The 15,229-nt window shown below is 32.4% G+C and overlaps 1 protein-coding gene across 1 annotated transcript; it reads left to right on the plus strand.

The window, feature by feature from the left end:
• Positions 1–4,484: 4,484 nt before the first annotated feature.
• On the plus strand, positions 4,485–6,001 carry LOC124360999 (isatin hydrolase-like; the record flags this gene model as incomplete). The annotated part of the gene is made up of 2 exons (XM_046815037.1): positions 4,485–4,710; positions 5,359–6,001. Coding segments are annotated over 2 exons (573 nt in total), but the record flags the coding sequence as incomplete, so codon positions are not given.
• Positions 6,002–15,229: the final 9,228 nt, after the last annotated feature.

The raw sequence follows: 15,229 nt of genomic DNA on the forward strand, positions 1-15,229 counted from the left end.
ATAAATTACGATTCCCGTAAGTATACGCTCTAAGACATATTTCCTTGATCGTAGAAATAAGGAAATCTGAACAATGGCGTCGGACATATAAAATTCACTCAAACCAGAAGTGCTCATTCGAAAGCCTCCGAAATTGCATGCAAAACCGCGCGGAACAACTAGTTTTAACATGAATTGTAATCGTGGTTTTTTTAAAACCCTCATAGAATTTGTGTTTTTTTTACTAAATAAACTCCAAATTTAAAAACGTTTAACATTTAACGGTTTATTTTAAAGGGGAATAAACTAAAAGGGTTTAAGAATGTATTTAACAATTTGTTGCGTTCGAAGTCACTGGTAACTGCAAGTAATTAAACATATTATCTCCTGCTGTTCTTGGATCACTGTTTGAATTAACGTTACACTTTGTCACAGTGGTATATAGCGATGAATAGCAATTGAAAGTTTGAATGAAACCAGACAAATTCTTTATCCGTTTTTTATCGAAGTGCTGTTTGAGTGATATTTGCAACCTATCGTTAGCGGCATACCGTCGCTATTATGTAGGTAAGTTAATGTGTCTCTGTAGGCAGATAAGTTTAGTTTATTTTCTGGTTTACATTCTAAGAGCCACTATTTAAGGTAATAAAATATTGTGTTTTCTTATAGATACCTATTTAACGTAATTTGATATAACTATAAATGTGATATATTAGATATGAACTAAATGGTTGTTATAATTATTAACAGTGTTAATAAAACAATAAACAATCCGTTTCAATCAACGTGTACTACGAGTAACATGTCTACTGGCATATGCAGTAGGTATTACACCAACGATGGACCAAGATAAAGAATAACTAATATAAACTTACTGCAGATGTTTATGACTCATTAGGATAGTGCCGAATTAATCAGATAGTAATATCATGATATGTGGAATTCTTTATATACATAATCCCAATTCGTAATCCACTTCATATGTGATAGCTTAAGTAAACTGTTGTTAATGCTTTAGCAGTACGCTGTGCGAATGTAGTGGAAGCATCACTGACAGAGTGAAGAATAAGTGCAGATAGGAAAGTAGAAAGAATAGGAATGGTATCAGTTTTACAGGGTAGGACAATTAGTCCACGCCAACACCCGTGGACTAACTGCCCTACCCTGCAAAAAAGTGACGTCAGCTACCCTCGTTAAAACTAGGCGTGGACCTACAGTCCTATAATCGGATAGCCCAGGGGCAGCAAATCTTCAAATCCGCCTCTGTACACCACTGGTTATTGTAATAGATTCATTTTGTTACTACCAATGCTACTAAATAGAAAAGTCCAGTATTTTTATGTATTTGGTAGTGATGTAATGTTATATAAATTAATATACACAAAATTTATTATAATGCTTAAATAGAAGGGCTTATAGGAAATATACGTATATAGGGCGTTATGTAGTACAGTAAGTGTTTCCCATTAACACTGTTAATGACTACTTTGTAAGGCAGTGATAAGTGTTAGTAGATAAAGGATGAAGTAGATATTGTACCTTATGTAAACGCGTTTTACTATGCATGATGGTTAAAAACAAGGAACACCTTTATTAGAATGAGTTTCAGCGTATCTACGAGTACGTCCTTGACTTTAAAGAGAAAAATAATTAGTAGGGATAGTTATATTTGTCACACTCATAAACATTTGCACAACTGACACTTATGCTTCCAAATATATACTTTTTGTTTTACTTTCTCAACACCGTTCAGTGATGAAAATTTTAGTTTAATGCTTATGTTTTTTGGTAGTGCAAACTTAATCGTATATCATATATGAAAAGTACATTCTCTCTGAAGACAAAGAGGCTCAGAAAAAAGTAGTACGGTAACTCTGCTAGACGCACAACTAAAAATGCTGGCGTGATAGAAGTGAGTTTTTTATAAACATACAATTCCCAACAATTCCTGATATAAGTGTTGGATACTAGAAATAGTACTACGCTATTACCATTTCCGGATCATTGAATGTTGTAGTTATTAAAGGCCAGTGGAGGAACCCTGAAATGGGAAACGATTATTTAGTAAACAAATATGAAATAACACATAAATGTCTATGAACAATTCCATTACATCATATGAGTTAATTTATTGAAAAATATTATTATTATTAGTAATTTTTTCCCCAAAAAACACATACAGACAGACAGACGCTAAACGAAGTGAAATAGGGCACCTGTTATATTGCATTATTTGTTAGTTTTGGCCTGCTGAGTTGTTCAGTTGTACTACAATGTGGCAAAGTTTGTTCGAATGGTTGCTGGACACCCTGTATATTGGTAACGGAAACAACCAAACAGTGACATTTCTTTTAAATATTTATTTTATTAAATATTATACAATTTTTTCAGTAAAATGATCAGGCCATATCCTACGTGATAAGAAAGAACAATGGGGGCGAATATACAGGATGTAACAAAAGGGTTGAACTTAATATTAATTTTCAGATTCTATGTGCGATTCTAAGCTAAAAATTAAAAATAATGTTTTTTCCAATTCCCACTTAGTTTAGCAGCTATGCTCCATTTTATTTTATTAAAACAACTTTAGCTTTGTTGTTATATTTACGATTGTTAAAAACTATGTAAACGGGCCCGTGTCAGAAGATATTACATCAGAAATCTATTTTAAAATAAGGTTTAATATTTTCAAAATGGCGGCCATTTAATTTTTGTTTTATTAAATACGAAATAGACCGCTGTTTTATCCAAATTGTATAAGATACGAAACAGTTTTTACATTGCTTTTACTTTCTAAAAGTATGTTGTTTGTTAAAACGTGGTAAGAAATAACTATTTTATTGAACATATGGTTTATAATTTGACAGTATTACAGAAGATGTTATTTAAGTCAGCTGTTACTGTAATTAAATGCAACACTAAGACTGACATTGAACCTTTAACATCTAATACACGTAAACATAACCAAATTAAAACGTTTGTAAGATCGGTTTGAAAATGGTAGTATTAAGAAAAATAACTATTTATTAGATGTTTAATGTCCCCTTCCGTAGACTAATGGTTATAGTCTCGGCTCTCTAACCGAGAGATCATGGGTTCAAATCCCTGGGAGCTCCAATCATGTACTTTGACAAAAAAAAAACCCCCAGAGAACTCGAAGCCAGCATATCTAAGACGCTGAGGCTTAAACGAGATGTTCAATGGCCAGTTTCATTGTTGCATTTAAATTACAGTAACAGCTGACTTAAATAACAGCTGTTTAAATACTTTCAAATTATGGGCCATTTAGTTCGCATGTGTAATACGAAACATTCCATAAAATAGTTATTTATTATATGATTTTTACAAATTAGGTATTTTTTTAAGTAAAAGTTATTTAATCCCTTTTTGTCGTATAATATGGGAATAAAACAGTGGTTTATTAGATATTTTATAAAACAAAAATTAAATGGCAGCCATTTTGAAAATATTGAAACCGGTTTTAAAATATTTTTCTGATATAATACGTTTTGACATGGGCCCGTTTACAAAGTTTTTAACAATCGTAAAGATAACAACAAAGATATATTAGTAGGAATAAAAAAAAAAACACGAAATGGGCTAAATGAAGTGAAAATTGAAATAAAATTATTCCGAATCTGAAAATGCATAGCCAACTCATCCTTTTTGATACACCCTATATAAAATAGTCCTATGTTGGACTCGCAAGTTTTTTCCAGTCTCATGTTTTGTAGAGGTGTAGCCCTTATCTGTTTATCGCAGTTGCCCCAGACCCTTCAGTAACTGTACGCTAAATGCGGATGGATCAGGCCAAAATATTCCATTTTAATAATTATCAAGAAAGCATTGTCCTGCAAAACTACGGAAAGCATAAAGTCCTAATTTAATTTTAGAACATTTTCTTCACGTTCATTCAAGTCAGCCCTTGATCAAGGTGACATGACAATCAATCATGAGGAACATTACTTCAGGCATTAAACTTCCATCATACTACGTAGATTGAGTTATATTACCCAGGTGTCTTAGGCAATTCATAATAACGATAGATTTCGAATGGTTTGATTTATTAAGTTTGGAAAAGTCGAGTAGTTAGAATGCAGAATCACCTATCCATGCATGCTTTTTAATGAAACACATTAGCGTGCACTAGTAATTATGAAACTCATGATGCACTTAGGCGAAAGCTTTGGAGAGATCTAGAAATATAAAGCGTTGTGAGGGATGATGAATTTAACTTTGCTGACATTGTTCCGGACTAAGAATATTAAACTGATAGAGGATTTGTTAAAAATTCGTGCTCAGAACTTGAAATTTTGCTGTAGTTGTTCATTATTCTTGAATTGCCTTTTTTGAATATGGCAAGTCTTTCCTTGTTAATGCTAATGGAAATACCAGCTTCTAGTGAAACACAACTCAATCGTGTAAAATATATGTTTGAAATAACCAATGCTAAATCAGCCAGTGTATCCATGTTAATGAACAAAATTTTTTAATGATAATAATATTTTGCAGGGGTAGTAATCAACAAACAAGAGGCTGCTGCAGCTGATGCAGACACACAAGTTACGGTACAGGACTTGTTGGAATGGGAGGAAGCAAACGGGGAACTGCCTGACCCTGTAGCTGTAATCTTCGACTTTGGTTGGGCGAAGAAATATCCCAACAGAACTGAATATTTTGGAATTGTGAATGGAAATGAAAGTGATATTCACTTCCCAGGCGTTTCAGAAGGTATGGTATGGACTGTTAATATTGTTTCATACGATAGAGGTTGATTTCGTAATTTTAAATTACTAATGTTTTAAAGTCAAAATGCATGCATTATAGACTACGTGTATGCAATGTTAGTCAGTAACTATTCCCAACTCACAGACAAGGAATTATCAATACAGTTACCCATTTGGCTCGAAGCGCGAACAGCCCATGCGCACTAATCCTTCCCTTTCCAGTCCACACGAAAGCGTGTAGTAAAGTCAAAAAAATAGTGCTATAACAGGTGGTGGCTACTTGTACTGCCAGTGGCGCGTGGATTTTGAAGCGGGTTTTATGAACAATCCGCGAGAGGAGAAGTCTATTTTGGAGTGGGGGAAAGGCGTGTCACCATCCCCTAGCCTCGTTCCTTGTTAAATGGCTCGGTCTGTATAGATACACAAATGAGGCGAAATCAACCCTTCAATTCAGTTCAGAGAGCCTATTTTGAGGAATACAAATATGTGGTTTTTATTATACGTCTTTATATTTTAGGTTATTGATACTCATATTCAAACTAAAACTTTGGCTCAAACCTCTTATTATCCAGTTATATATATAGTATAATTTTATTGTTTTTAACTTATTGTTGTGTATAAATCACAAAAATGAACAGTTCAATGGTTCTAGATGCTGCCCACTGGCTCGTCAGTACAGGCAAGGTAGTTGGGGTAGGAGTAGACACTCCGAGCATTGATCCTGGATCCAACAAGGAATTCATGGCTCACAGAATCCTCACCGCTGCTGACATCTATTTGATGGAGAACCTGGCTCTTGATGGAGCAGAATTGCCTGCCAGAGGATTCCAGTTAACTGTTATGCCGATGAAAATCGTCAATGGAACTGGAGCACCGTTGCGTATATTCGCACGCCCTATTACACCTTCCTTTTTCTCAATGATCTTCTCGTGGATCATTCATCCTTTTGTTATAATTGGCAATAGCTTTAAACGAGATAACACCACTACAACCTATTAACAATATCTAGTAAAAACCACAATTAAAATCTATATATTACAGGAATACTATTATCTGGTATAGTTTAGTAGTCTTTGCTTTGTTGTATGTCGAATTAGGTATGAACAAGTGTACACATTATCGTATTCGTAGACACATCATCAAAATTATACTGACTAAATTATTAAAAAGAGTATCACATGAAATAACACCCTATAGGCAAAATCAGGAATTTGTATATTGTTAGTAAAATTATAGTAGAAAAAGAACCTTAGTTTAGAATCAAAGCTGATAAACAGAAAACTATTTTTTAAATAGAGAACACACATGAGAAGTTTTAAAATTAGTGCTAGGAATAGTTTCTGAATATCAAGTGGTTAGCCTACGCCCTCCATATAGAGAGTAGTCTGTGAGTAGGCCCGAGTTGTTACACATTATTACAAAAAATATGAACATAGATAAGCCTTAAGATTACAAAATACAATTTAGTTTTGGTTAAGTGCACGTTAATTTGTGAGTGAGATTAAAATGGACTGAAATCAATTAGAAAGAAAAGGCGACAGCAGCTGTCAAACGCCATATGCGTTTCTGAAAATTGCATAAATTGGTTTCACCGTTAAAATTAAAATTACAATTTACCGTAGATTACGTACTTTACGTAGATTCAAACACAAAAAACAAAAGTATCTAGATTATATATTTAAAATATCTGTTATTGACAGTATTATAAAATTGCAAAAATACGATACTGTTTGTACTTGTAAATTGAAACTTACGAAAATTTATACCTTACGATGCTGTACTTTTCAAGCCTAAGCTAAATAATGATCGAACCCTAGTATAATAATTGCTAGAGGCAAATGACTTTTCGGAAACCAGCTATTTATTAAATTGGTTGTGTTAATACAATTTGTTAGTTAAATTTATTAATTACTAGCGGGCCCGGCGCGCTTTGCTGCGCATTTCAATAATTTTTTGCAAAAGTTGCCCGCGGCTTCGCACGCAATTTCCCGTTGAAAACAGTACACTATATTCACTTATTCTTTTTCTATCACATTCTAAACATTGCTGAGATAATTGATAGTCGTTCCATAGTGAGCTCTTGGGCGTATTATGAAGGTATGTACCATATTCCTGCCTCTATCTAGCTGTTACCCACGGCTTCGCACGCAAATCTTAAGAACCGAAGTCCTTATATTACTTAGTAAATTTTTTTTTTTTACTATAATAAATTTTAGATTAAATTAGTTATATCTCCGATGCCACGATTGAGCTTGCTTTGTTGTCTCGATCGAGAGAATATGTACACACGGAGTTTTGAGAACCATACTTCTGTCAAAAAAAACAACTAAGGTTGATTTTATAACATTCTTTATATTTGTAGCCAACGTAAGATAGTAATTATGATATCTGCATTACTCTTCTGATCAAGCATGAGCATGGTTTATATTAAATAAATATTGCAGTTAAAGGTGAATTTTTACGTCAAATTTGAATTGTATTATCTGGATAGTAAAGTCTATGTTTAACAGTGATTGCAAAAACAGTTTAAACAAAATTTGTCGTTTCTCTTAAGCTTACTCTATGCTTTAAAACTATAAGTGTAATATATGTTTACAAAGAACAGCTGATTAAAAATTTGAAAAGACGTTAACATATGTTTGCTGCAATGCATTTCTTATGGGTATTTCTGTAACCAGTGGGGCGGAATCCTGAATCGGGAAAGGGATGGGCATAGCTTATAAACCTTCTCCGTGGAAAAATACATATACGTACAAATTTTCATCATGATCGGTCCAATAGTTCACGATTCCATAAAGGACAAACATACAAACATTCATTTTTATATATATAGATTCCTTTTTTCAGCGTAAGAAAAGTGTTGCTATCTACACTAAATATAATGTTTGTGAGAAACTATAAGGCCTGAATACATTACTCCACTCTTTAAAAATGTTGCTATTCAAGCCTAATTAAAATAATAATTACAATGTACTGCGGCAAACGAATCAACCAAGGAAGTATCATAACTTCAACTTCTTATATTATGCGTTATAGAGTAGAACTAATTTAGCTTAGTAAATGTTAGGATTTTAAGTGCCAGAATAGCAGGATGTCTATAAACCTAATGTTATTGGGTACCTGATAAACCCAGAAAAAGGGGGCAGCATTGTTGTATCAGATTTCTAAATAGAACAAGTTATTTTAATCAGTGCTGTATCCAGTATTTGAGTTAGAGAACCCAAACTAAATATCTTTTTACATAGGAATAGGGGAAGGCTAGAAAGAATAACAGGATTATGGGAATTTCTCGTCATTATGCATTACAACATAATAACCTAAACTGAGAGAACTGAGAAGAGTTTATTTAATTGAATTAATTAAATAAAAACTATCTTCTAACCAGATTTGAATTAAAATCCTGAATCAACCAGTACCACCAATCTCTGCCTGGAGACATATCAATTCAAGTTCATGGCAAATAACATTCTTCTTTTCAGTTGTGTGCTGCGAAGTATTAAGATATGTAGCAACAGGTTAAACATTTATTTGTGTATTTATATAGCTTTACTTATTTGCTATCAATACATAATAATTGTAATCGCAACGTGTTTTCAATCGTCCTTCTCATATCAAATCTCCTTGTTTCTTCCCAATGTACTCAATTTGAGATTGAAACAAACACGATTTAACTGCTATGTGTTTCTAATCACCTCAAAACGGGGAGATAAGAGAAACATCGAATTTTTTGTCATCCTTTCCTAAAAAAACAGACTGCATTGTGAAAACTGTTGCTATTGCTATTTGCAATATTGTTTCTGAATTTGAATCTGAACTGATATACCAGTTCAGTTGCTTTACACGATACCTAAAAATAAAAACTAGAGCAGCCCGCACCAAAACGGTCTGACATTTCCGGCGGTGTTGCCATATCACTGACCACCAGCCGTTGCCTGATGTTTAGACGAATCAGTAGTTTGTCATACACTAAAATTGGCAGCAGTGTGGGCACAGGGTGTAGAGGATGGTTTTAGTTCGATTTGATATACAAAATTAGCAACGAAGCATAACGAAGATGGCCGAACGCGGTGGGAGCACATACGCTCGTCGATGGCACCTAGCCATAATAAGCTAGTCACGCCCAATTTGCCTCGTGTACATTGACGCCTGCCCTTCTACCAGTGACGCACTACGAAAAATAATAATGAAGTCTGATATATCTAATGTATTAAAAAACTTCTCTTTGAACTTGTAATAGTTTCAATTAGTGCATAAATCTGAGTGAAAATAAAAATTCTGCATAAAACTCTTATTTTTTGCGAAATATTAACTGATCTTCAAAACATAAAAAATACTAACACATTTCAATACTTCAGTTGTCATCCATATGTAAAGCTGATACATGATACAGTAATTCTCGTTTCCCAATCCATATTATTTCTGTGGTCCAGTCTAGGAATTATATCAGAATGTATATACCTAATCAGTATTGTATACCTCATAAATAAGAAATGGGTGCAATGTCCCGTCGATGATTTTCTGTCATAAAAGTTGCAAATAGTGTCTCGTGTACATTGCTTTGTGATTCCACTTACTGTAATCACGGACTCACTGCGCTTGCTTGTTTCTCCAAATTCTAGTCACAGAGGGAATGGTTTGTTGAATCATGCTAATATCCAGTCCCTTCGTTTTTGTTCAATGAATAAACATCGAAAAATTGTAGGTTCATGTACTCTAATAATCTTTTATACATCTCGAGTATAATCTCGTATTTAGAGCTTGTTTCAAAGAATAAAACATTTACTTGGAAGTTAGTATGATTGTGTTACCAAAAACCTCCATACTGTTACTGGTAAAACAACCCAAATTAAACATTAATTTTTTTTACCTAGTGAATATTTATTATTCTATTAAATAAAGATTTACCTGGAGTACAAAGTAGAGCTATTATTTTTTGATAAATTATAATAGTGGTTTTTCAGGAATAATCTGTTTGTTTTTGCTTTCCTAAAGTTTTCAAAATGCGACTTGGGTGATTTACTAGGAACTAATCGATTCACTTTCTCAAATATACTCGTAGATAAGCTGAAATGTACTTATTAGAAACTACATACATACAAACATGTAATTATTTGTTTTAATTTACTTTTCTAGATTTCTAGTTGTAAAACACTGTGTTTTGTTTCATTTTTGTATTAACTAATAATAATGACTAGATTTCTTAAACGTCATCTATAAACTTAGTAAATGTCTACGGGTCCTCCATACGATGAAATAATAAGTTCATGATGTGGCGCAATAATAGTGATGTCCTGTATCACTTGCAATTGCGGTAGCTGGGGTTACATCAGTGACAGTAGACTAAAACGCCACAATTGTGATGGTCGTGTTCATCGGCTTGTACTAAGGCCAGAATATAATGCAGTATAGTCTTGACTGTATAGAGATAATGGTGCATCTGACAGAATAAAATGTGTTCTTTTATCTATAATTATCCCCCCTCCGAAAGTTTTTTTGACCACAAAATAGGCACACTACATTGTTTTGACACAATTTACTCAAATTAAAACACTCTTGAGTAAAAACAATTTATCTTTTTACTAAATAACTAAAGCTTCTCCGTTTGATTCCTTAATGTATAATATAATTTTCAATTGATATTCCTATGTTTAAAAGGTGAACTAATAAGTTGAAAGAGCCGCCTTTTTGTCAAGTGCTGCAGAACAAGTGAGACGGGTTTCTTGGTACCACAGAGAAATAATATTTATATATCCTATTTTGTGTTGCTAACCAAGACCTTCTCAGACCAGTTTGTTTATTCTATATTGATGTAATGTGTAGTTATTTAAATCTCACAAATATGCAACAAGCAAAAATACCTCAAAAAGTATATATAATTTATGTTCAACTTCATATGTTATGAATTTTCAAATTATTTTTTGTATTTAAATATATTATCTTTCACATTTTGAAATTAGTTTATTAATATTAGACAGAGTTCCGAAAAGGCTTATATTTTTAGTTATAAAGAAATTATTGATAGATTAAAATATCCTTGGTAACCGTCTTCGTAGTCTCATAAATTTCACTCAGCTGTACAGATATTTGGCCAAGCAGAAATATTTTTAATTAGTAAATAAAATAGATAGTTATCTAAAAATATTTTTGGAATTAAATAATTTCAAAAATATAGATAGCCATCCAACAAAAAAATCGATATCTATTGTTTTAACATTCTGGTTTTAAATACATAGATCGATAAATTCTGCATCGACAAGATTGCATATTGTAATCCATTTTTATAACTGTAGGAAGGATGATTTCATAACATTACGGTTTTCAGAATAACTGATCTAACGTTTATTAATTGTTAAATAAATTAGTTTCAGATTGATATCAAACACTTGTTTACAATACCTTCAATCTACACTAAGAGTTCAACCCATTATTATATCAGACTAAAGATAAGGGTCTTTCTGTTTTGTGTCTTTTTTGGCGAACACCTGAGTTAAGTTCTTGTCTCAGATGACAAAAGCATAGTTGTATCACTGGACTTGCATTGACTAAGGTTTTACACATTTTCTTATCACTATATTGGAATGACGTTAGATTTAGGTATCTTTCAAATGTTACAATGAATTCCAATGCCATTAGCTTGTCATATGATCAATAAATTACTACTATATAATTAGGTTTAAATATATATATGTTTTGTTTGACAAAACAATTTTTAAATGACTGTATTCTTTTTACTAGTATCTCAAATTCAATTTCCTCACAAAATATATGAGCTATAAAAACACTGAAGGGCTTTGGATATTTGTTTTTTTCTCTTACAATGAGGAAAAATATTAAAATAAAAACTCTCTTAAACTATATTATTCATCTCTTTACTCTTGCCATATTTGGCCAATTATTAATGAACTTATCCTTAATTAGATCATGGTTAAATAAGCCCAAAATGTCTGTGCCTAATTTGAAGTAAAACATGGTTTTTTGAGCGTATAAATACATACATACTTATCAAAAAAGAATTTAAATGTGTCTTGGAAGCTATACAGTCAACATTTCACCCTTTAAGTTTGAGTGTTGCTCCAAAGAGTGATTAGAGGTTCTGGGGGTCATGATCAGAGAAAATCCAAACATTCCCTGGGAAATTCCGCCATAAGGATGATTGCAATAGGAGAAAAATACCTTATATTCTTTTTCTGGCAATGCTGTATATATCTTTAAGATAAAATATTTAACTTACAAAACTAGAAGAAACTAACAGGTATAAATAAGTTAAAATGCCCTTTATCAGTAACTTCAACATTGCTTTATTGATATTTATGTATTTTTGAACACATATGGTTTGTAAAGAGATACAATATTTTTCAGAACCAGTTTTAAAATCTACAAAATTCTTTTTAAACTCATCACTATTTTCTATGCATTAGTTGAAAATAATGCTAATACAATGTTTGAGCAAAGTACATCTAACCAAATTTTACTTTAGCTTCACTTTAGGCTTTACTAAAAAGCACTTGTAAAATGTTAGGTCTTCGGTCCTCTTACGCACTTAACAGCATGTATGTTTTAATACAAGCTTCAAGTAGGGATAAATACATGAAGATTTTATTTTTCTGTAAAATCAAAAACCAAATACAAAATGTTTGTTAGATGAATTTTGTATCAGAAAAACTCCTGAAAATAATTAATGATATTGATTAAATTAATACAATTACTTTGTGAAATTATCTTAAAAAAGTTGGTCACAGAAAGAAATGTGCATAAAACGTAAAAACACTGCATATTCTGTGTACATAAAGGTCACAACATGATTTCAAATGATGCCAGGCTGTACTGTGCAGCTGTACAAGCAAAACATTCTTCCACAATTTTCAAATTTATTAACAAATCTAAATTAGAGAATGGGATGAAAAAGGAATTAAGCCATTATTTTACCTCAATATTTATGTGGCCAAATCATGGTTTGTGATAGCAAATTTGTAAATTAACTCTCATCTTTTCTTTATTTACACTGATTAATAAAAAAAATATACATTTTACCAGCCCAACTAAAAACTGGTTTTAGAACTGAAAATGGCATCAACTGAATTAAGTTTTGTCAAAAGTAACGCTTACAAAAAAAGTTAAAATAATTTTCTTCCCAATAAATATATAATTCTAAATTCTAAAAGAAAAAATACTTATATTACTTCATTATACTTTCAAAATATATTTGGGGAATAAGGATTACCATACATGTGAATTGGAGCCCACTTACTTGCTTGTTAACTTTGGTGGTTGTTAGGCACTAAGCGCCTTTCTCTCCAAACCAATGGGCTTTATACACAATCTGTCACGGTTTTCACCAGACACGTCTTTCAAGAGACATAGAGTTTTACAAACAAATCCATATCATTATTACTTTCTGCCAAATAAATAACAAAGAATGTTTGCTAGAATGCTAAATGTTCACAGACAGTTTGAATTTACTTTTGTTTTTTTTTTTTTAAAGATAGTTAGAATTAGAAACAAAATTAAAACTTGCTATATTACTACTTACAGAGTCAGGATTCCCAACATTTAGCAGAAGTGTATACCACTTAGTGTGTTGAAATAACATTTACAATAACTGTTACTTAAAGTATGTTTATGTAAAAGAATTATTTGCATACAAAGTGTTTATTCCAAACACGATTCTCACTTAAAACAACTGCAAACTTTTAATTCCTTTGTACGAAACATGATGACTTTTAAGGAATGCTCTCTACCTTACAATCGACTTGTAAACAGAATTAATCATAGAGCTTCACTTTCACTTTTTTCTTGTTTAACAAACTCTAGACCATTATCGATGGACATATAGAGAAGGGGCAGGACTCTCAGTGTAGTCTCCAGGTCGACCAACTATCAGGAGCTAAACTAATCCAATAATGGGAAAACTCAAAAACTTTTTCTGAGATACACACTTTCATAATGTTGTTGTTACACTATAAAATCCAACATATGGAAAAAAATCATATAAAATGTCATCGAACTTTATCATACAAAACGACTTTAACCCTTCGCGCGCTGTTGACAAATATAACCGCCAAATTTTACTTTGCTAAAAACGCTGTTGACTAATATATTCGCATTTAAACATTGAGTTTATTATTGGGAGTAAGTAGTACCCAGTTTTGCCGGTGGAGTGCTGCAGCTGCTGGAGCATAAATCCCTCAATAGAAAAACACAGTAATAGTTGTCCCCGCCTCCCGGTTGTTCTCCAAGCTGCAAAATGGCGGCGCACTACCCATGCCACTGCCTGTTTTGCCAGACACTAGCGCTACTGACAAATAAACTCGCCGGATTAGTTAGTTCGGACTGCGATTGGAACTGTTATGCATACGTTGTCAAATAGGTTTGTGACATATTGGGAAGATGTGTTGTGTGTACACGCAACGGTTTACGCAAGGAGACCATTTACGTGTACGAAACATGCACCGCCCGGCCCGGCCGAACCTGCACCCGGATACGTGTTTCAAGACATACCACACGTTGACGTTACCTTGAACACCGTGATGGCTAATTTTAGATCTTTTTATATCCATAAACGTTTTATTTTAACTATAATATACATACTATACATATAATATACTATGATATAATATAATTCACGATACTAAAATTTCATTCAACATTTCGTTAAATTTTGTGTATATATTGTATTGTTTTATAAGTAAAATAAACGTATAAAAAAATTATACTTTTTTCGTCCCCAGAAGTCTTTTTATATGGTAACAAACTCAAAAACAACATTAGCGTTGACTTTATGGGAAAAAAGATTTTGAGGTATATGTAGTGTTTGGGTATGGTGCGTCCCAAATTGCCGTAGCGCGGGAAGGGTTAAGTTTTTTGGTCTAGGAAACATGTGCCCAGAAAGCCACTGTAGTGTCAATAGTGCAAAAAGATGATCCTTTGATAAATTTAATGTAACAAAACCAGAACAGTAAAAGATAGCTAGATAGAATATAGCATTATCCATATATATTTTCACCTACGTTAATTTTGGTTTTACAATAGTTTTATAGAGCTATAATTTGCAATGCTGTTGCCTTGCGCTAACTTAGCAAAACGGGTTTCTTAACTGGAAAATTAATATGTATAATTCTTAAAATAGCTCTGTTCCATGGAGAGGCAGAATTGCTGTACATATTTGTGAGGAAATATTATAACAATAGTGATTAGTGATTTGAAATACAAAATAGTTCTAATCATCATGATAGTACATATATTGCCCAAATAAAGTTCAGAACTGGAGAAATAATATCAGCAAGGGAGAATTTTTATAAAATCAATATATTTAAAAGAAATTAGGTAAAACAAGTTGATATAATTATTTCAACAATTTGTTTCACCAACAAAGAATCAAGGAAAAATAGTGGATTATAGCAATTGAGGGTTACAAATGATTCTTAATACCTGTTAAACCTTCTGTATACACACAAATTCAAAAGTACAGATGGCTTTTGAACATTTCAGCCACAAATAGTATTGTGGCAATAAAGTAAATCAAG

This window comes from Homalodisca vitripennis, chromosome 4, assembly GCF_021130785.1.
Source record: "Homalodisca vitripennis isolate AUS2020 chromosome 4, UT_GWSS_2.1, whole genome shotgun sequence".
NCBI lineage: Eukaryota > Metazoa > Arthropoda > Insecta > Hemiptera > Cicadellidae > Homalodisca > Homalodisca vitripennis.